Source organism: Megalops cyprinoides, chromosome 2, assembly GCF_013368585.1.
Source record: "Megalops cyprinoides isolate fMegCyp1 chromosome 2, fMegCyp1.pri, whole genome shotgun sequence".
Lineage (NCBI taxonomy): Eukaryota > Metazoa > Chordata > Actinopteri > Elopiformes > Megalopidae > Megalops > Megalops cyprinoides.
The window spans coordinates 44,625,896-44,647,016 of NC_050584.1; the positions used below are offsets into that span (position 1 = coordinate 44,625,896).

At 41.5% G+C, this 21,121-nt stretch overlaps 2 protein-coding genes across 4 annotated transcripts; one reads left to right on the forward strand and one right to left on the reverse strand.

Annotated features, from left to right (window-relative positions):
- Window positions 1–1,744: 1,744 nt before the first annotated feature.
- LOC118772430 (ubiquitin-60S ribosomal protein L40) lies at window positions 1,745–4,143 on the reverse strand. 3 transcript variants are annotated; one of them, XM_036520746.1, is made up of 5 exons: window positions 3,892–4,084; window positions 3,427–3,538; window positions 3,034–3,120; window positions 2,778–2,880; window positions 1,745–2,225 (listed from the first exon to the last, which is right to left on the reverse strand). In XM_036520746.1, the coding sequence occupies exons 1-5, from the start codon at window positions 3,892–3,894 to the stop codon at window positions 2,132–2,134; spliced, it is 399 nt and encodes a 132-aa protein (XP_036376639.1). In that variant the 5' UTR covers window positions 3,895–4,084; the 3' UTR covers window positions 1,745–2,131. The 3 variants fall into 3 exon arrangements, with proteins under 3 accessions (XP_036376639.1, XP_036376641.1, XP_036376640.1); XM_036520748.1 differs by lacking the exon at window positions 3,892–4,084 and adding an exon at window positions 3,828–3,890; XM_036520747.1 differs by lacking the exon at window positions 3,892–4,084 and adding an exon at window positions 4,100–4,143 and having other exon boundaries at window positions 1,746–2,225.
- Window positions 4,144–11,620: 7,477 nt separating this feature from the next.
- On the forward strand, window positions 11,621–16,357 carry arrdc2 (arrestin domain containing 2). The gene is made up of 8 exons (XM_036522305.1): window positions 11,621–12,093; window positions 13,008–13,077; window positions 13,301–13,448; window positions 13,562–13,664; window positions 13,806–14,062; window positions 14,200–14,362; window positions 14,473–14,627; window positions 14,830–16,357. The coding sequence occupies exons 1-8, from the start codon at window positions 11,820–11,822 to the stop codon at window positions 14,881–14,883; spliced, it is 1,224 nt and encodes a 407-aa protein (XP_036378198.1). The 5' UTR covers window positions 11,621–11,819; the 3' UTR covers window positions 14,884–16,357.
- Window positions 16,358–21,121: the final 4,764 nt, after the last annotated feature.

Genomic DNA, 21,121 nt, shown 5'->3' on the forward strand with positions numbered 1-21,121 from the left:
AAATATCAAGACTGTGAAGTATGAATGGCATGGTTGTTTATGAAAGTTATGGTACATTTAGCATTCAGCACTTTCAAACTTTTGATCTTTCATCTATAGAGATGAGTAGTACAGTGTATTTTTGACTAGAACAGCGGTAGGTTTAATATGTGGAAAATATATGTATTTCTGTTTCATGTGCACAGAAATCACATGCCATAAAGCAATTTGCAGTGCACTCTACAAAGACACACATGTTCTGTCTGCAGCACTTTTAAGTGGAGACAGCCTTTTGATCCTGTGTAGAACCTGGAATGTTAGCTACTTGAGTACCAAGCCTGTCACTTGCTGTCATCAGCAGGCCTTGTAGACATTCTTCTTTGTGCACTTGTCACAGAGTCAGTTTGCTTCTGCTTGAGCGCCATGACCTGCATTTTCCCGCTGCAGTTTTGATTTTTCATGAGACATTTTGCCCAAGCTTTTTAGGGGCCAGTGATTGCCCACCTCTTGTAGGGACTTCTGAAATGGTGAAAAATGCAGGAAGTTCTGACATTTTATTTGGTATACAAACCCCAACATGCAGTTGCTTAAAATCTTTAGCACTTTTATGCATTCAGTAAAATGTTTTTTTTTTTTGTCCAGAAAATTCAGTGTATCCCCTTTCACTGGAGTAGAGACACCCCCACCCCCACCCCACACAGTCCTTTTTGACACAAAAGATGGGAGTTGTCAATCATTGGCCATCAGCCTTTTAAGCATCCCCTCATTGAAACAGTGATGATGTGTACACGTCACATCAAAACTGAATATTATTCAAATAGCAGTGCATCACATTGGCTAGAATAGTTACCCATTTTATGCCCTTTTCTTCCCTTTCTTGCATGTTCTTACACTTTGGGATCACACACAGACACACACACACACAAACATATACCACAAATTTGATCATATGCACGTGTTATGACAATCGATGGAAACAGCCCTAAGGTCAATAGCTATGTTCGCAATTATAAAATTTGATAGCTTGTGTAATTTTGATTACCTGACGAATGTGAAAAAGCCATTTTTGATTTTACTGTGAGTCTTGTTAGATTTGTTTACGAAACCAAGGACGCCTGCATGCAAAGATTACAGGAAGACAAAAAAAATGGTCCGCTACTGGCATTTCACTAGAGCAGCGTTTCCCAAACCTCTCCTGGAGGACCCCTTGTCCTGCATGTTTTTTAGATCTCTCCCTGCTCCAACACAGATGATTCAAATGATCAACTCGTTACAAACTCCTAAAGCTGCTTAATAACAAACTGATCATTTAAATCAGCTGTGTTGGAGAGATCTAAAACATGCAGGACAAGGGGTCCTCCAGGACAGGTTTGGGAAACCCTGCACTAGAGAATTGTCCACATGATATATCTGTCAGCAGAATCTGAAGAATCAGAAACTGTTTCACCTGTATAAAACCCTAGGTCAAAAAATACAGCACTTGAAAAATAAAGCTTCCTCTTACAACAGGAATCAGTAGCTAACTCAATAGCAGTTAAGTCTGTAATGCCTGAACATGGCATAATTTGTTCATTTTAAATAAAAGCACATACTTGGGTATTTTGTGAGACTTGGCTCCCATTTTTTCCCCTCTTCTCATCTCTGCGCCATAAGATTATGACTATAAATGTGCAAAAGATGATGTCCCTGATTAATTGTATTTGTAATTGTCAGGCTGCATTCAAATCATGTGACAACTTAGAACTGTTAATTCAACTCTTTATGTAGATGTATAAGAACTTTATACAAATGACCAGTGAAAATAGTGCCAAAAACAATTACATTGCACTTGTATCCAACCATTTTTACATTTGAGTTCTACACACATTTAGGGGACATTTCTTCAGTCAATTCACACAAAAATGTATTATGTTCTGTAGTAAGCAAAGGAAGCAAACAGAGCCACTTTAAGGTTTTGTCACCCTCTGGTGACAATAAAATCCAACACCAATCTACATTTTATAAATTCAGTAGATTCCTCTTAAAGCTTCCTTAAACCAATCTTTCTGTCACCTCCACCTTAGAATTCAGGACACAGCAATCAATGTACCAGCTTTGCTTTAACATTAAGTGTATCTCTATATGATTTCAGACCCGACTGACAAACACACTACTACTTCAGCTTCTTCTTGGGGCGAAGGTTGTTGGTGTGCCCACACTTCTTCTTGCGGCAGTTCACAGCACGGGGGTGAAGGCGAGCGTAACACCTACAGCACAACAGATGATCAGCGTGAGACCAATTATCTGTAATTTTGCTGTATACTAGCAAGCGGACATTATCATGACCCACATGGGCGGGGTTTGTTAATGACCCTGCCAGCTGTGGCTCTGACCCCTTGCTGGCTAACACACGCAATGGCAAAGGGAGGAGAGCCACACAACTACAATTAATAATAACTGTACATGGCACAGTGGGTCCAGCGGATCCTCTCGGAACTGACACTTAGGATCAGAGAAAAGTTCTTACATTATTGTCATTTAACTTACATTTGTGACAAATTTTACTTGTTATACATTTATATATGCCTATTTACTGAGGCAATTGTGGGTTAAGTACCTTGCCCAAGGGTACAGCAGCAGTGCCCCAGCAGGGAATTGAACTGGCAACCTTCTGGTTACATGCCCTGCTCCTTATCACTATGGTAACCCTTGACTCACAGGTTTCACTTTCAAATAAGTAACTAACTAACTTTCTCTTGACGATTCCTACAGTGCGGTTCTGCATTGCACAAATCTGATGAATTCCTCTGCGGTCTTACTTGCGGCAGATCATTTTGTCGCAATTGTACTTCTGTGCCAGCTGTCTCAGAGAGGGCTCAATGATTCCACCCCGCAAGCGCAGCACCAAATGGAGAGTGGACTCTGAAAGCAGACAAAACCATTGTGGCAAAGTCAGAAACTGAGTCCAAGCAGCTTTTAAGGACAAAGCAGACTTGCGACTGTGTTAAAGCTGCATGATTTTAACACAATTAACAAAACTGGAGTACTTGTTCACTCATATGTATGTGTTCCTACCTTTCTGAATATTGTAGTCAGATAGTGTGCGGCCATCTTCAAGCTGTTTGCCGGCAAAGATAAGACGCTGCTGGTCAGGAGGGATGCCTAGAACAGACAACTTCATTATACAGGTGTATAGCGGACAATGACTAACATTATGTAAGACTTTGTAACGTTAGCCAATTCTGTTCAATTCAATTCTGTTCCTAAATCCTGGTCCAAGGGAAACACCATGTATGCTGGAGATTTATATCAGAAATCTTTAAAGAAATCAGCAATGCATATAGCTATTCCAAAGCTAGTTAACCAAGTGTTCATACTGAATGAAAACCTGCAGAAAAGGTCCAGCACCAAATTAAGAAAGTCTTGAGTTAGTCAGGCAGCTTGCTAGCTAACTATCCAGCCAGGTACCTTCCTTATCCTGGATCTTTGCCTTCACATTCTCGATGGTGTCGCTTGGTTCCACCTCGAGCGTAATGGTTTTCCCGGTCAAGGTTTTCACGAAGATCTGCATCTTTTCAGGCTGTAGAAAAAATGAGATAAAGTTAACTACGTAGCTGGATACCACGATTCACTGCTTTACTAGCTGGCTGCCTACTAACATAAACTAATTCAGCAAGCTGACATTTCAAAACGCCTGTTTCGATTGGAGCTGTTGACCAGCTGGCTCATTGACAAAACAGTTCTTAATGACAAAAGTAAATAAACTGTTAGCTCGATAGCTGGCAAACTAAAACAGCCTGTCATCTAGCAAGCTAACTATTTACTAACCTTTTTGCAAGCCTAAACGTTACAAGAGCATGAGTGCTTACGGGACAAAGTTGCTCACATAGGAATAAGCAAACCTAGGACAGCCATTTAACGTTAACGTTATACCATAGCATTTCATCAGTGGGCCTCTTTCACATTATTCCCACTCCCTAGCTGGTTACATACTCATTCAAACTCCAGTGTTTTAGAGACATAAATGCAACGTAAAAACGTGTCTGCCAATTACAAGCATTGGCATACTAGCATTACTACGTAAAGTGTACCACATATTGTACTAAACGAGTTAATGTCAGCCATTCTGATAATAGCATACCCAGCCACACCGCTGCTAAAGATGGGAGCAAAATGAAAATGAGCAGCCCGGAAGAGTATTTTGCATCACGTCCTCTTCACGCACGCGTTTTTGTCCCACGCACCGTGCACCGTTTCTGCACGCTGATATTTGGCGGGTCTCTTAGCCGAAACACAAGTTCCGACCCAGAAAGCAAAACAAACAAGTTAACAAGTTTCGGTATTTTATGATTATTAATATTTGATCATCAGTGATGTTTTTGCTCTGGCAAATTGTGTACAATACGCTCACTCAGCTATATTACAGCTAGGCAGCTTAAACAGGCTTGGCAGTGAGCTAGCAAAAGCTAAATGAATCTGTTTCTGTAACCAGCTAGGAAATCCTCTCCTGTTTCTTTGGATTCATGCAATTTTCAGGTTTCATAATTCTGACAGACTTAATGCATCCCAGTACCTGCAGGTTATAGCGACCTACGCAAACCACGTGATCCAAAACCTGCTTTATGTTTAATAGTGTGCAGTAGCAGTCTGCTTGTAGATTCCTTTGTGAATTGTTGTATTTTACGCATGACCATTGTCCTCTGTTGTTGCATACTGTCATTGACAGAACAGCAGCATGTGGCAATGCTTTAATTTGCTAGTGTATTCCATTAACGTCTTTCAAGAATAATAAAGACTGATTTCTAGTTAAGCGAATAAGCTCCACATATATAATTATAATAACCACATGCTTGCGTGCCATAACCGCTGTGTACCAATAGATGTCACCGTGGCACCAAAAGTCATAGCACTTCCAAATGATGAAATAAACAGAAAACATAGTTCCTTTTCCCCATCAGGATTTAATTGCACACTGAACGTCCGTTTCTTCCGCTAGTTTAATCATATAGTTCGGAGAAAATGCGTGTGTGAACGTCATGTGTCAATTAGGCCATGACAGGGAATGGTTTGGCACCATTTGCCTGGCGCGCCCCTTACTGCCTGGACTATGCTTTCTTCTTGCTTAATGATCTTCATTACTTACTGCAGTCGGTCATTTTGGCCTCACTATATTGCTACGCAGTGATTATCTGTCAAGTATACCCAACGACCGGGGAAAACAGGACGGTGAATAAAGAGGCCTAAGCGCAAACGTAGTTTTTTTTTCGGAGCGTTGCTGCAATCAGGTGGTTTTGGCATATAAACACAGATCACGCGTGTATTATAGGGGAGGCACCTATTTTATTATTTTTTAAACAAGGGAGACATGGTAACGATAACACTTTATAATACTTGTCACATAAAAGAAACAGAAAAAGATCCAATATCAGTCAAGTGCTGCCCAAAAATCGCTTTGGTATTTCCATGATATTTGATTAAACACAGAAAACAGTAGTTTTACTTGCGCGAGGTTAATCGGCAGCCCTAGTCTAACGTGGTTCTATGACATTACTGCAAGCCTTGTTACGTGAGGAATTCCAGAATTGTCACTATTGTTCCCTGACGCTCTGTGATCTTAAATAAAGAGTGACTAGTTTATGCAGTAGTAGGGTTCCTCCGAAGAGGAATACTTTTTTCTCCTAACAGCAGTCATTAAAGATAAGTGTAAGTACCGCACGAAGACATTTTTAGCCTCTAATTACTCGGGCTGCACTTTAACTTGACTCTTCTCTCCAAAGAATTCTTTACATTTTTAACGTACAATTTCGCTAAAATTAACCCAGGGAGCACTGTGTGTGTTGAAATTTTGTTGGAATGATAGGCCTACATTTCTGTTGGGTGTATTTGTTCTGAATGGTGGGCCTGATGCACATCTATGGTGTCTGCCTTGTGTGTTTGACAATGGCTCTTGTTCCTGTGTGGATGGTTGTTCCCTTGTTTGTGTAACATTTTGTGTTGTTTTGCTGGGTGTCTTTTGCGCTTTATCGCTGGAGTTACTGTGGATAAGTTCGTCTACCGCATGTCAACAATGTAAATGTAATCTAGTATGTACTCACCTTGTTTGTTGATCTAGATAAGAGCATCTGATAAGTAACAAAATGTAATGTAAAATTTAAATGTAATGTCTTTTGAATACAGTTGCTTTGGCATTACAGCCGACTTTTTATTTATATTCACACAATCATAGGTTAAATACATTATTTTATATGTCTCTGCATTGTTTTCTATGTCATTGTTTTAGAACAGGGGTAGTGTCTTAAGTTCTTTGCTATATCAAATGAGGTGATTACTGGACATTCTACTTTTATGTAAATTCCTATAGCATCACTCTCATTAGCATGATCAATGCTTCTGTGTCTTTGGTTTAACAGATGACGGAGCAGTGAAGCAGTAACACAGATCTGACTGAGTTGTGAGAGCGTTCTGACGACTCTTCCAAAGTCTCCACGCGCTTCCGTCATGGATAGGGACGTGTCTGATGGGCCTGGAGGCCAGCATGACACCCCCTTCAAAGCGCACAGCTACCCAGTTGTACTTTCCTGCTCCGTCCCAGACTGGACCATGCAAATCATCGACTTTCAGTTGCATGGAGACCCAAGAATTGTAAACTACTGCTCCACATATGCAGACCACTACCGAAGACCACCTTCCCAAGTCATGGCTATCAGAAAAAACCAGCAGGAAGAGAGACTCTCTGATTCAACACCCAAATCCTCACTCATCAGATACAATCCTCAAGGTGAGAGACTCCACTGTCATGAAGGCCTTGAAGCTGTACATGTAATGTAAAACTGTTGATTTTTTTCTTAACTTCATTTTGCAACCATGACATAAATTGTTTCCAGGGATTACCAGAGTTTTTAAAAGTGTGAAATACAATAAGGTGTCTTTTTTGTGAACATTCTGCAAGGTTTGTTTTGACATGCATGTTCCTTCACTCCCACATTAAATTGACCTATTTTCAGTTCATGCCTGTGGTTAGGTCCTTTATGTACCCCTTCCCATAGCAACTACCCAACATGCTTGCACCCAACCCTGCTCAAGGTTTGCCCCAATCCATTTCTCAATCCTGCAAACTAATGATACCTGCCCCTTGCAGCTACCAGTACCATGGCATAGTAGATTTCTTGTGGTGTTACTGAGAGATCTGTGGATCTCTGTACACAAGATAAAAAGTGGAATCTGATTTAGATACCGATTTAGATAAGTTTCTTATGTGTGTACATCTGCCTGAATTAGATGCTCCAAGGAACCAACAGAGAAGAGACAGCCTTCCCCCTAGCTCTGCATACAATGAGACATATCGGTTCCGATGGTGTGCTGCCCCAAAGCCTGTCAAGCAGGTAGTACAGACTAGTTCTGCAGACAGTTAGGGTAACAGATTGGTATGTGTGAAAAATCCTGAGCCAAAGTGTCTTAAGGGGATTGCATATATCATTGCATTCTTTCCAAAATTGACTTAACTGAAAAGGGTTACATTGCGAAGGCAATATTTTTGATGAATTGAATTATACATGGACAAGACCCAGACATCAGACATGCTGTAGGCTATATAACCAGAATGTGTTATTACAATACAGTTTGTTTCTTGCCTTTAGGTGAGATATTTGTTGTGTCTGAACACTTGTGATAAACATATTGTGCACTGTCCCTGATGCAGTCCCCTGCAGTTATGCTTGGAGACCCAGAGGGAACCCATGAACGTGAAACCAGCTATGAAGCTCATTTCTGCCATAAAGGGACAATACGGTATCTTACCTGTAGTTATGAAAATTCCTCAGCTGTCAAACTGTCTAAAACAGCTTGGTGGGTGGGTATGTGGAAGACAGAAACAAGAAGTATTTCAGTTCCAGGGCATAAAATGTGCTGAAATTCTATTCTACTAATGGAAATAATTTATATTTTTTCAGACTAAGAATCTCTCCTGTGTATTGTTGGCAATATAAAAAACAGTTACTGTCCTCCTGTGTGACAGCCCAGTAATTCAGCAACATCAGGAACATCAGATGATTACTTTTGGGGAGTATTCAAAGAAGTGGACAACCACAACCTCTGATTTCCACTCAGCAGTTGAGACAGGTGAACATTTCTGCTTTTGTAATCTTGGACTTTGTATCATATCATCACAGGTGCACAAGTGCCTGAAATTTAATGATGGAGTGACAGTCTCACCAAAGTCTATTGCAGTGCTCTCTTACTCTCACGCATACCTCTGTTGGCCCTGTTTCAGAACCTGTCCTTCGGGTTAAGAAGGACAGGAACTTCAGCTGTGTTCTGAGAGGAGAACTGGATCCTGAGCAAGACCGAGAAAGGATGGCGACCACCTCATACAAGTTCTTCTTTTCTAAGGTGAAAGCAAAAGGTTACTGATTCTTCCCTTGTTGCATTTTTCACACTGGCGATGATAACATATGAAATTTTAGGACTGCAAAATTCAGTAACAGAGATGGGGGTACTTCTCTGGGTGGAAACCACAGTGCTAACCAGGCAGGGGTGGGCTTTTCAGAAAGACCCCAAACAGCCCCTGGTACGCATTGATGGACCCAGCACTAGAACAAAGAGTGACGTGGTACTGGGGCAACTCAGTAATGAGGATCTGCCCTATGCCACGACTGCGAGTTTGGACTATCCCAAAAGGACTGTAGTCAGGGTCCAGCCAGTCACCCAACCCCCGGGCCATGTCCTGAACAGCCAAGGTAAGACCAAGAAAGAGGAAGACTGCTGCAGCAGCAGCCTTTTCCATAGGGATTTACACAACACATATCTTCATAGTATTCATATCGGAAGTGTGAACATTACTAATGCAATTAGAAGCATTCACAAAATACTGTAAACATTAGAATTGCATTGTAAGTCACTGTGGATAAGAACATCTGCTAAATGAGGAAACTGTAAATTTAAATGTTAGGACACACAAATATGTACCATCATAGGGTTCACTTCAGGAGGACATATCTGTGGGAAAAAAACAGCATCATTGAATGGGATACTGTCTGAGTACGTTTGACTTTATAACACATTATATAAGGTTCAGCATGAATGTCATCTCATTTTTGTGTTTTCTTTGTCTGTTATGAGTCTGTTTTAAAGGTAATGTTCCAGGATCCATTGAAAGACAGGAGGTGATAAGTATATATGCAGAACTGTAAGGAGAGAGACTTTGTGTGGCTAACGATATTGCATATTGATGTTGTGTATTGCTCCCCAGAGGATGGACCAAAACTGACCACCATGCAGATAGAGTACCGCCCAGTCAATGGCAAGAGGCATATGCTTAGCCCTGAGCGGCTGGAAGAGGTACTGAACTCACAGACGGCCTAGTTATACTGTTGTTCTTCTGTTCAATCCTGTGTACAGAAAACAAAATAGTGCTTGCTCAAATGTATGTGACACATTCAACATCATTTTTTCATTCACAGAGTACCTGCATTGGTATGAGCTGATGACTGAGATGACTTTACAGTATCATTGTATAGCGATGTGCAATCTGTTGCAATGTTGAACAGACAGAAGATATCATTTAGAGTCATCATTGCACCTCTTTTACCATTACATCACTGGAATTCTTAAAATTTTCTTGTGTGAATTAATGTAATTATATAGTTTATACAACCGGGTATGAATCATTGCAAAATCCAGACTGCATTTCATTTACAGTCATTTTATTCATGAAAGAGACTCATTGTATGTGGCACCATCAATGGACCAAATATTGAAAGTAATGAGCCCCAGACTTGAGTTGTTTTTTGAGTTTGTTATAGATTACAGCACACCATACATTTCCCCCTACCCCTTACCCTTAACCCAGTGCTGGAAGAAAAGCACTGAGTAATTTTGTGAATGTCATGGCTATGATTTATGTCTAGGTCAGCTGTCTACTGAGTTGATGTAGGACTTTGGATTTTTCTGTTTCTCTTCTGTCCTGAATTCATAAAATTCTCTTGTGATCCACAGATGAAAGGCTGTCACATTACTCCTCCCAGCAATGAGGTGTATTTCACAACAGCCTACAAAGAGGTGTATGGGCCACCAAAGCCTCTGTGCTGGACTGCGCGAGCTCGTGTGCCTCGACAACAAGTCAGTCACATGCCCTTTTAAAGAGAAGACAGGCCACCTACCTGCTGCTTGGAAGCTTCAATAGTTCACCACAGCCCCTAGACTCTTTTGGGCTAAAGCCTCTCCCCCTAGCCATGTTGTCTCATGTGCCCTTTATATTTTACTGTATTAAAGTGTTATCAGCCACTACCAGTTGTGTAAATGTGCTCTGTGCAAGATCTGTCCACTTAAAAGTTCCCACCAATGCAGAGGTTGTTCTGGCTCCTTATTGTGAAAAATATGAATTTGAGGACAGTAGAGATCAAATGCAGATGGGACGGCCATGAGTGGACGTCTAACTCCTTTTCCCAGTTATGCACTTTAGACAAATTTACAACATTGTATTACTTGCACAATGTGGAAGGATCATGAAACTTTTGGAGTAGTTTTTGAAGGACCACTGAAATAATAAGCCCAGCAGAGATACCCACCCAAATGCTAGCACAGCATTTCTTCTGGGAACCTATACTTTACACCCTTTTCATAGAGAAAAATGACTGCCAGTGACAGTATTCACTGCTGAAGTTATGATTATTGTTCTGCCACTGAATAGCAAACCATTGAACTGCAAACAAACTTTTAGGGTGTCTATAGGGCTATGTGATGTGTCTTCACCCCAACCGGTTCCACACATGGATGAGTCATTCCTCAGTGTATAGCATTTTAAGATCCTGAGATAAAAAATAATCAATATTAATTCAACAAACACAATATCATCCTCTATTTAAAAAAACGTAGGGTCAGGAGTGACAGGAACCCGCACTCTGCACCTCTCATTTCAGCCACTGGGTGTCAGGCTAGATCAGACAAAGGAAGGGCCGGTTAGTGAACAATGAGAAACGGCGTCTTGGAAGAGTGGAGTTATATCAAGGCAGCTTCTTGTAAGTCCTATATTTTCCACAGGGAGGCGACATACCAGTTTTATACAGTTTCAAGCAAGAAAGGAAACAAACAAGTTTTCTTCATCCCTCTTACTGGTTATTCTCAGCTTTACAATCGAAAGGAAAGGTACATATTGTCCCAAAGATATGACTTCTAATTACAGACGCAACTGTTCCAGACACATTTTCTTTGCTTAAAGGGAGTGAAGTGGTGTCATTGTTGTTTCGTTTTCTCTGAAGCACCGAATCAACTCAAACAATTGCTACGTTTCTGCCTTTCAAATAAAAAATGAATGTAGTGTAAAAACATGACTGTAATGTAAAATGTAAAGCTTCTGTGACCTGCGTCCAAATGCGAGTCTTTGCCCGCATGTGTTACAGATCGGAGTTTGAAAGAAAACAAACTGTTCCAGATCAAAAGTTTGGTTTCACAGTTGCTCTCGAGTACAGTGTGAAACAATTTGTTGTGCTAAATTTCCAATGGGAGGAACATTCAAGTCTTGGGGCATGCTCAGTCAGCTTGTTTTCGTCTGAGAACCTGGAACCATCAATCACCACCATGCAGCGCGAGCTGCACTCGCTATCCACACCCAGTGAAGATGTTTATTAACCAAGCGACAATCTATGCCAGGGGCCTTACATAATAAACTTAGAAGGACCGCCCCTTTAGCATCGTGTTTAAGGTACTTGAAGAGAAGTTTGCTCTTGCAGTTTTGTTTTGCAAGTATTGCGCACAAGAGAGCAAGCTACCACTACTACACCCAGAAGGGACTGAACATTTAAATCGCAAACAGGAAATCGTACTGAAGTTACTGCATCCTCACAGCGAAAATACCGGACTTGAAGATGATTTTCGACAAATTGAAAAAGTTCTACATCGTCTTCGACTCCCCCGAAATCGACTCCCCTCCTGTGTTTAGCAGCGGGGATGTTGTGTCCGGCAAAGTTGTCCTGGAGCTTGCCGGGGAAAGCAAAGTGGAGTCTCTGAAGCTGCACGCCGAAGGCTTTGCTAAAGTGCATTGGACTGAGTCTCGGAGTGCCGGGGCCAGCACTGCCTACACCCAGAACTACAGCGACGAAGTGGAATACCTCAACCGGAGAGAGGTGCTTCTGCAGGCAGGTCAGTCATTCAGTCAGCGAAGAGCCGCAGCTGGTGCGTGCAGTGTGTCTTGTGTCTGAGACAGATTCCGAGAATGAGAATTTCCTCGGACAGCTGAAGTCTCACTGAAAACAATGGAGGTCTTGTTAATTGTCAGGCGGAGACTTATTTTGCCTTATGAAATGGGAAGTTTTTTTGTTAGGGATGTGTCGACAGCTGCAGATTGAAATAGGTTTAACTATGAGGAGTTAAAGATGGATTGAGAAACGAAGAACATTGACTATGGTTGGTGAGCTGTTGACATCATGTTCCTGCAAATCAATAATTTGGAAATATGTGTCCCTTTGTTTAGGTTAGTATTTTCATTTGAAGAGTTGTTAGGTCCGACTTGTTTACAACACAGCCTCGCTTTCTCATCGAATCTTTTCATTTTAAATTGAAAATATTATTTAATCAGTTCCTGAAACTTTCCTTGGCCGAGAACACAGAAAGTTGCAATATGGTGAAGTTTCCATGCATTTAATAGCCAATAGCAAAATGTATTTGTCTTGGAAACCTAGGTTCTACATAAATTACTTTCCTCAGGCTAAACTTTTTATAGTGACTGAACAGTTAAGCATATTCCAGAACTGCATGAAATATGTGGGGTTTTACAAAGAAGGTTTATGTTACACTGTAGTGCATCAGCTCATGAATCTGAAAAAGAAAATGTTCAGTTTAAAGGAACTGCGTCTGATTGCAAATACGCAACAGCAGCCATGCGATCAAACTGAAACCACGCTAGTAACCTGTAGCACGGATATAATGGGGATTGGCATAGACTGTGACTAGTGAATTGTGTATACACAATCTTTGTTAGTTGAGTGGCATTGAGGTACATCTTGTGGAATATCGTGAAATTGCAAAACGTTGATATTTATCTAATTTTTCTGCAGACAATGGTGACCTCACTGTTCTTCCAGCTGGCAGACATGAATACCCTTTCAGCTTCCAGCTGCCTGAAGAGTAAGTGTACCCTGACACTTTATCCTGCATTAATCAATTTGGAAAGGAACACTGGACAGTGTTAACAACATTTTGCAAAATAATTATAAAGCATTTCTTTATTCCTCTGAAGGAAGTTTAACCGTTTGAGAAGGCTTTATAGCATGATAATGTGTTACAGTGAATTTTCACCAAGGCAGTCTTTTGCAGTTCAGTTCTGACTGCTGTCTGTGTTCACCGACAGGACCCTGGTGACCTCTTTTGAGGGCAAGCATGGCAGCATTCGTTACTGGGTGAAAGTGAAGCTGCACCGACCCTGGACCACAGTGAAGAAGATCAAGAAGGAGTTTACAGTTATTGAGCCCATTGACATCAACACACCCACCCTACTGGTAAGAGTTTGCAACAGGGATTTTTAGATGTTTTATTTCTTACACGATCTTGTTTATGCACTGCCTGATTTATATGAAAGTCAATCCGGTTCATCTTTTCTTCATCCCTTCAGGCTCCCCAGGCTGGTACAAAAGACAAGATGGCAAGGATGTGGTACCGCAATTTGGGGCAGGTGTCAGTGACTGCTAAGATTGACCGCCAGGGATACACACCAGGTAAAAAGGAACCTTCTCTTCATGTGCATATCTTTAACCCTCCCCATCCCTGCCCCCCATTGTGAACCGTAGTGAACTGTCTTCTCATTTTGGTGTGCCCCCTAATCTCACAATGTTCCACCCACTTTTGTCCCTCTGCAGGTGAGGTGATCCCCGTCTTTGCAGAGTTTGACAACTCCACCTCCCGCTCTGTGGTGCCCAAGGCCTACATCACACAGACGCAGACCTTCATCGCCAGGGGCACCATGAAGCAGAAGCGCTCTGTGGTGGCCACACTGTGCGGGGACGCAGTGGGGGCCCGGCGCAGGGAGACCTGGCACGGTCGCGCCATCAAGATCCCCCCCGTTGGGCCCTCCATCCTACACTGCCGCATCATCAAAGTGGAGTACATGCTGAAGGTCAGTGGCCATTCCTGGCCTTCAATGTGTAATGAATGCTTAAAAACGTCAACAGAGCAGGACTGAAAAAGACAGTGCCACGGCTCTGTGTAAGAATTGCACATTGGTCCTAAGCTGTGTTTGTGCTCTCCTGCCAGGTGTGTGTTGATGTTCCTGGGACATCCAAGCTGTTCCTGGAGCTGCCTCTGGTCATGGGCACCATCCCACTCCATCCTTTCGGCAGCCGCACCTCCAGTGTCAGCTCCCAGTACAGCGTGAACCTGGAGTGGCTGCGCATGGCCATTCCTGAGCAGCCTGAGCGTAAGTGTCCTCGTGCTGGTTGTGTCATTGTGTCCTGTTTATATAAAGGCATGAGTGGTGCAGACAGGGGACTGAACGTCTGAAATACATGTCCTCTCTGCCATTTACAGCTCCCCCAGATTACAACACCATTGTCTCTGAGGAGGAGGCTGAGCAGAACATGACGCCCCCTCAGGCTGAGGAGGACTTCAGTGGGATGCTGGAGCGCCCCCTCTTCACTTACGTCCAGGAGTTCCGGTTCAGGCCTCCACCGGTGTACAGTCTGGTGAGTTCACCTCATAATCGGATCTAGTCACATTTGTTGTGGGAATAAATGGGTTTATGTTACTGCTCTTGAAAGCTTTGAATTATGGCTAAAAGTAAGGGCATATAGGGGTAAAAATGAAATTTAATGCTAATAGAGGGTTGCAGAGTTGTGATGAAATGCATTTTGGACCATTTCTGAAACTTTCTGTTCGTGCTGGCAGGTGGACCCCAACCCTCAGCCCCTCAACATGAGACCTCGCTGCATGACGTGTTGAACGGTTCGTCTCACCTGAACGGCACGCAAATTTCTGACAGAAATAAAGCAGAAGATTAAAACTAAGTGATTAGTTTTCTCCCGGACCGCTCTTCGGACCTGGAGCCGAGCGCTGGGAAACTGCTCTTGCTGTTGGTCGGACTGGTGCGAAGCGGAGAGAAGGAGTGTGAAGCGTCGACAGGACCAGAATATGGGAAGACTCTTTGAAAGGAAAAAAGGGACTAGGAAAAGAAGAAAGAAAAGGAAAGAACATTCCCCTTGTCCTGTCATCCTCAGTGATATGCTCCAGTCCACGTCCTCAGAGCTGTTGTTTCCTCCCACTAGTGGTATACAGACGCAGTGCTGTGTTTGTGTGTGGGGGACTGGGAAATGTTGGGGAAGATCACTTTGGGGGGTGAAGGTTCCTCATATCTGCAGATAGGCTATTGCCAGCTTGTTCTGCTGGACAAAGGCCTTGAAAATGGATGATCTGTAACATCCCCTCCAGCATATCCCACAACCTGAAAATGCCCAAACCTGCATTTGGAAGGTAGCCTCTCAGCTTGTGGCCCCTTTGACAATTTCTATAACGGGTCAAGCAAATGAAGAAATTGAAGAACAGGGCACATTACATGAGAGTCACAATTTTGGTTAGATGCAGAGGAGTCAAAGGCAGTCTGATCAGAAGGTTCATACAGCAGGTTTTGACGTTAACGGTAGGCGACACGGGTAAAAAAAAAAAAGTGAGAGAAAGGGAAAATCGTGAAAGCTTCTAGTGTTTCTAAAACGAGTTGAAAGCATTGCATGAGGATATTTGGGAAGCATCTGCATTCTTGTCTCTCTGGCAAGGGAAAAGCATTGTGTTAAGATGCCTTTTGCAAACTGTCGTGTGATGAAGAGAGTTTTGAGGATTGAGCATGTGATTGTGTAGGAAAAGTTAATCTTGTGTAAAAGCTATAACACAACAATGTCTGTATGCAGAAATGTTGACACGCATAATCTTTCCTCAGAAAGTAGGGGGAGTTCATATTTAATGATCCTCTCTGTGCTTTGGAAATGCCAAAGATTCTAGCGAAATAAATCACTCCTTAGACTATTCTCAGCAGTTGTTCGTGGATTAGAACTGCAAATGATGCTGCATTCAGTGTGAAACATAGCTTCTGAAGCAGCAAAAGAAGAACAATCTGAGCCATGTTATTGGTGCATTTTATTAAAGCCAGATGCCTGTCTTGATAGTAGTCATGGTAAAACTATTACAGGACAGTTGCTCAATGGTACGTGAAGCTTTAACTTTGTGATGCCACTCTGAAGTTTGTTACTGCAATACATTCCAAAACTGAGGGGTTTTCCCTCTTTACCAAAGAGTAATGACTTCTGTTCACCAACACTCACCTGTTGTGATGTGCATGGCATTCATTTTAAACTGAATGTATTTTGTATACTTGTTAATGTTGAATTACTGAACTTGCCAAATTTGTAATTTTGTAATTTTCTAAATAAACAATATGAAATACAGTTCTTTGTTATGCATCTTTTATCAGTAAGGCACATTAGTTTTGGCAGAGAAGAAAGCATTGTGAGTTACTGAAGGAACAGCAACAGTAACTAAAAAGTTTTTTTTTTCAAATAAATGATACATTCTGTTTGGCCCCTACGGTATTTACGTTTCAGGTTTGATTTGAGTAAGAAAAGCAACAGGAAAGCTCGTCCTGCAAGGAAAACTACATGTATCAGGTCGAAGCATGGTGCTGATGAGACCTGTATATCTTGCAAGTGAGTAGTCAGTCACAGCAGTGCTGTAATTTCCATAGGAGTTTGTCCTCAAGATATTGCCAATACATGTTCATGTTTGGATAAATATTTGCAAGAACATTCGCAAATGTCTGGCCAAAATCCTATTCTGGTCTGTGGAAACTAGATCAAGGCATTCGTATCTCAGTCCAACGCAGAGAGCTCCAGCCATTTTAAAAGATCCTATGGAAACACTGCTGTTGGGATTTGGGAATAATTTTGTTATAATATGGGTTGTAACTTGCAATAGAAACCATTGAGATGAAGCAGTCAACTGCACAAAACCAATTTTTAGTGTAAAGATCCATCATGTATTTGCATGACACAATGGCTGCATAGTCTTGATTTATTAATGACTGTGCTTTGTTTTCCCATTTTCGTATTAGGTTTAGACACAAAGATTCTGTGTCTATGTGTCTACATAAAGTAAATGGTTCTGTCTAGGTTACCTAGATTAAATTCATATCAAAATTGAAAACAATAGACAAAGTTGTTCCTCTATTTTTTCATGCTTTCCCTCTTTTATGCAACCCTGTCTGGAATGACCAATTGTGCATTCATTGAAAGGCCAGTATTGCCAATATTACATGAATTAAAGCAACCCCCTTCACAGGGATTTCCCTTTGTTTCGCTTTGTTAAACAGGCCTGGAACAGTTTTTGACATTTTTAAAAACCTTATGGCCATTATAATTTTTTTTGTTCCATAGATGAAAAAAATATCTATGCAAAACAATAGTGTGGTTTAGCATATATGCACTCTTACAAATAAAATCTAAAGATAAAACCATGGAGTGAATTAGTATTGATTGCACAGGCCTTTGTGTGATAAACACGTGCATGGTATAAATTGAAATGATATTTTGCTTGGTTTGAATCTGAATGCTTGTTCTGTGTCTCTAAGATGGAAACACTCTGCAATGTGCAAGAAAACACTTGGTTGAACAATTTATTCATAGCAGTGCCTTTATCCTCTATCAGCCATTTTTGGACATCTTCAAATGTCTACAGCCATACAAAAGTAATAACCTTATATTTTACAATCTCTTCGGTAACTTCATGCAAGAGGTGCTTCATTTCTCCTCACACATGATTCAGATTTTCCCTCTCCTTCTGTAAGACAAAACCTAGTGTGACAGATCCTTGCTAGTCATTGCATGGTATCTGAAACAATATAGGCTGGTATGCACTTCACTTCTATGCATCTACGACTGCAGAGTTTCTAGCCGGAGATTCTCCAAGCTGAATGATGTATGCTGCTAGGCAAATTCCACTTCACAGTAATTTCTGCCTGGAGAGAGAGAGAAGAAAAACAAAAACACAGCAAACCGGCTTGCCCTCTGTGTTTTCATCCCAGCTAATCCTTACACAATGACACCTGCCTTCAGTATGTAAGAAAACAGTGAGGTAGGTACTGCTGTCATTTCTCAGAAATGAGCTTAATACAGTAACAGTGAGGGGAGGGGCTGAGTGTTGCAATTATTTATTTGTTTCACTGCCACACTTGTGGTAATGTTTTTGATTATCTGTCTTGTACTGTAAAATCCCAAAGGATCTTTGAGTGGATTGTGTGTGTGTGTGTGTATGTTTGTGTGTGTGTGTGTGTGTGTACACGGGCACACCTGTGCGCTATCTTTATTATCATTCATTACTGTCATGTTTTCACTGGAGGCAAATTCTAAATAAATCTAAATCTGCCTTGACCAAACCCCTCAAAATATGCATGCACATGACAACAAAGGACTTACCAAGGTTTTTATGTCACTCTGGATCTACAGGCTGGTCACAGGGGAACTGCATCAACATGGTAGCCAAGTTTAAAAACTTTCAGAAATAGTTATTTAAATTAATCAATTACTTAATTATTTAAACCATTTCAAACCTGTTCTGAAACATGTTACTTTTGAATTAAGTCAGGACTTAAAAATAAATGATCACAATCAATTTTAATGCCTGCACCTAGATCTAACTGAGGTGCTAGTCATTTATAACATTATAAATGTTATAAATGCTTTTATGCATTCATGGAGCTATGTGAAAAATTTTCATCATTATTGGCATTGTAGAGTATTAGGTGATTGCTTCACTCTCAGTATTGACCGGGTACATTCAAATAGCTGCCTTAACTGATTATATGCAAAGCAAAGTAAAAATGTTGATTTTCAATATGTTAACAGAATATAGTAGACTCAACATGTGTCTGTACAACCTTTAAAACAAACACCACAAACATCACTATAAAATTCTGTCTTTCAAGAATGGGCCAAACATGACTTATCAAGCTATCAAGCTTATCAAGTGACATATCATAAGCTTGGCTGACCTAGTTGGGTCCAGTGATATGCTACCAAATCTAGGAAACCACTGAACAGTCATAAATGTGAAGCCATCCTGTGCCGGTTTGATTTACAACATTAAGCATGTGAGATATAGATGCTAAAAGCAAAGGCTAATGAGGTTCATGTCAAGGAAGAGAGCGGGAGAAAGAGAGAGAGAGAGACCGTTCTGTGAGAAGGACCCGTTAACCTGCCAGAACTTCCTCTGTGATGCAAGTCCCCTAAGGTGATTCCGGAAGCGTACATGATGTTCTAGCTGCTAAACACAGGCAAGTTCTCCCCCACTTGCTGGGTGTACAGTGTCTCATGGTATTTCTCTTAGGTTTTTGTTTACCATACGTGAACGCACTAACACCCAATGAACATGTACTGTGGAGCCTAGGAACTTGCAGTCTACTGTCACAAATGCTAGTGACACGTTAGCCTGATATTTTGCTACACGCAAGGCTGCAGGAAGAAGGTGGAGATGTACTGTGCTGTGTCCCTCACTTTTGTACTTGGTATTCTGCTGCAACTGGGTTATCACCTTGTCAAGGATGCTCATCTCAGTGCTGATGGTTTTGTGCCTTCTCTCTTTACCCCCTCAGAGCAAGACAGAGACCATGAGATATGGCATAACAGCCTGCAGTTCACCATGTAGGCCATGAGGCACTGAACAGCTAGTCAAGGTTGCCATACTGTTTATTCTTTCATTTCTTTATTATTATTTTTTTAATCTGATCAAAGGCTAAAACCTCAAACCAGCACAGCTCTTTTGGAGAGCACAAACCCTCAGTTGATGATTAGTTGTGCATTTTAATTAAAATATGACTATGACAGGAGTTCTAATGTCAGTTTCCAAAAACAAACAAAAAAAATGAAAACAAGTACATTAACTTTTCTCAATGAAAACAATTTCTTTTCCTTCCTCGTTGGAAAGCAATTAACTGTTGTGTCCCCAGGTATATAAATGTAAAAGCACCTGTATACCCTGGAGGTATCTTGAGGATTCATTTCCCTGTGGGAGTGTCAATTTCTACCTCAGTAAGCCCAGTTGCACATTAAAAACTCACCACATGTATTACTTTACATTACATGTAAAGCCATGTCACATGTCAGAGTGCTTGACTGACATGAGATGCATCTGCTGCCATCTGGACAACATTGTTTGCAACAAGCATTCCAAATCCATATGTAACACCCAGAGTATAAAGAACTGAAACTGAACTGTAACTGTAGCTGAAACAAGAGCAGCTGAAGCAGTTCTTATCTCTATACCTGTTGATGCTGGATGTTTGAGGACTCCATTGCAGCTACCCGGTGAGGCTGACAATCACATTTAACATCATTACTTTAGCTGAGGAAAAAGACATTTTCTCTCTCTTCAGAAAAATGTGACATGGCTTTATTTAATTCCCTGAATGCAATTGGATCCTATGAGAAATAAAGTGGAGTATTCAAGTGCAGAGAGAACATACCCAGTGATGCAATGTGATCAGGACTGGAATAACTACATTTGCGAAGGGCCTTTGATGATTCCACTGGTCTAAAGCACGTGCGTGAAAAGGCCGCTGATAATATTCACATTCTTCCTTGTTTCAAGGCTTACAAATTACTATCATAGTGCGATGCTCACAGAGAATACAGCTGGAGCATTAACATTTTGCAAGGACAGGGGCAGAAATTTGGTTTAAAAGTATGCTGTACCTTCCCTGCCCACCCCCTCACCCCTTACCCTTCTATTTAGCAGCTCCCTGCACAGTTTGTCACTTCCTTGCCACTCGAGTTTCCATCTGGAGGCCTTGACATCCATACGGGCGTCTCGGAGATACTTGTTGACTCTGCCCAGTGGAGGATCAGCTGTCCGAAGCTCCCGAACAGTTTCATGGAAATAAGAGTGACTTCAGAGAAAGGCCAGCCGGAAAGAGGAGCCTCTTTTAGCAGCAGCCAGCCTGCAGAGCTGCACCTTGCCATCTGGAAAACTGTACCAAAAATATTCTCTCCACCAGGAAAACAACCATATTCCCTAGGCCAGGAAAACAACAAGCTGGGTTGCTTTTTTAGAAACAACATTTTTTTCCCTCTGCTTCTATTAATAGCTGATGTCATTATCTGTCTTATTTTCATAGGAGGGGTTTTCCGCAAACTCCTTGCAC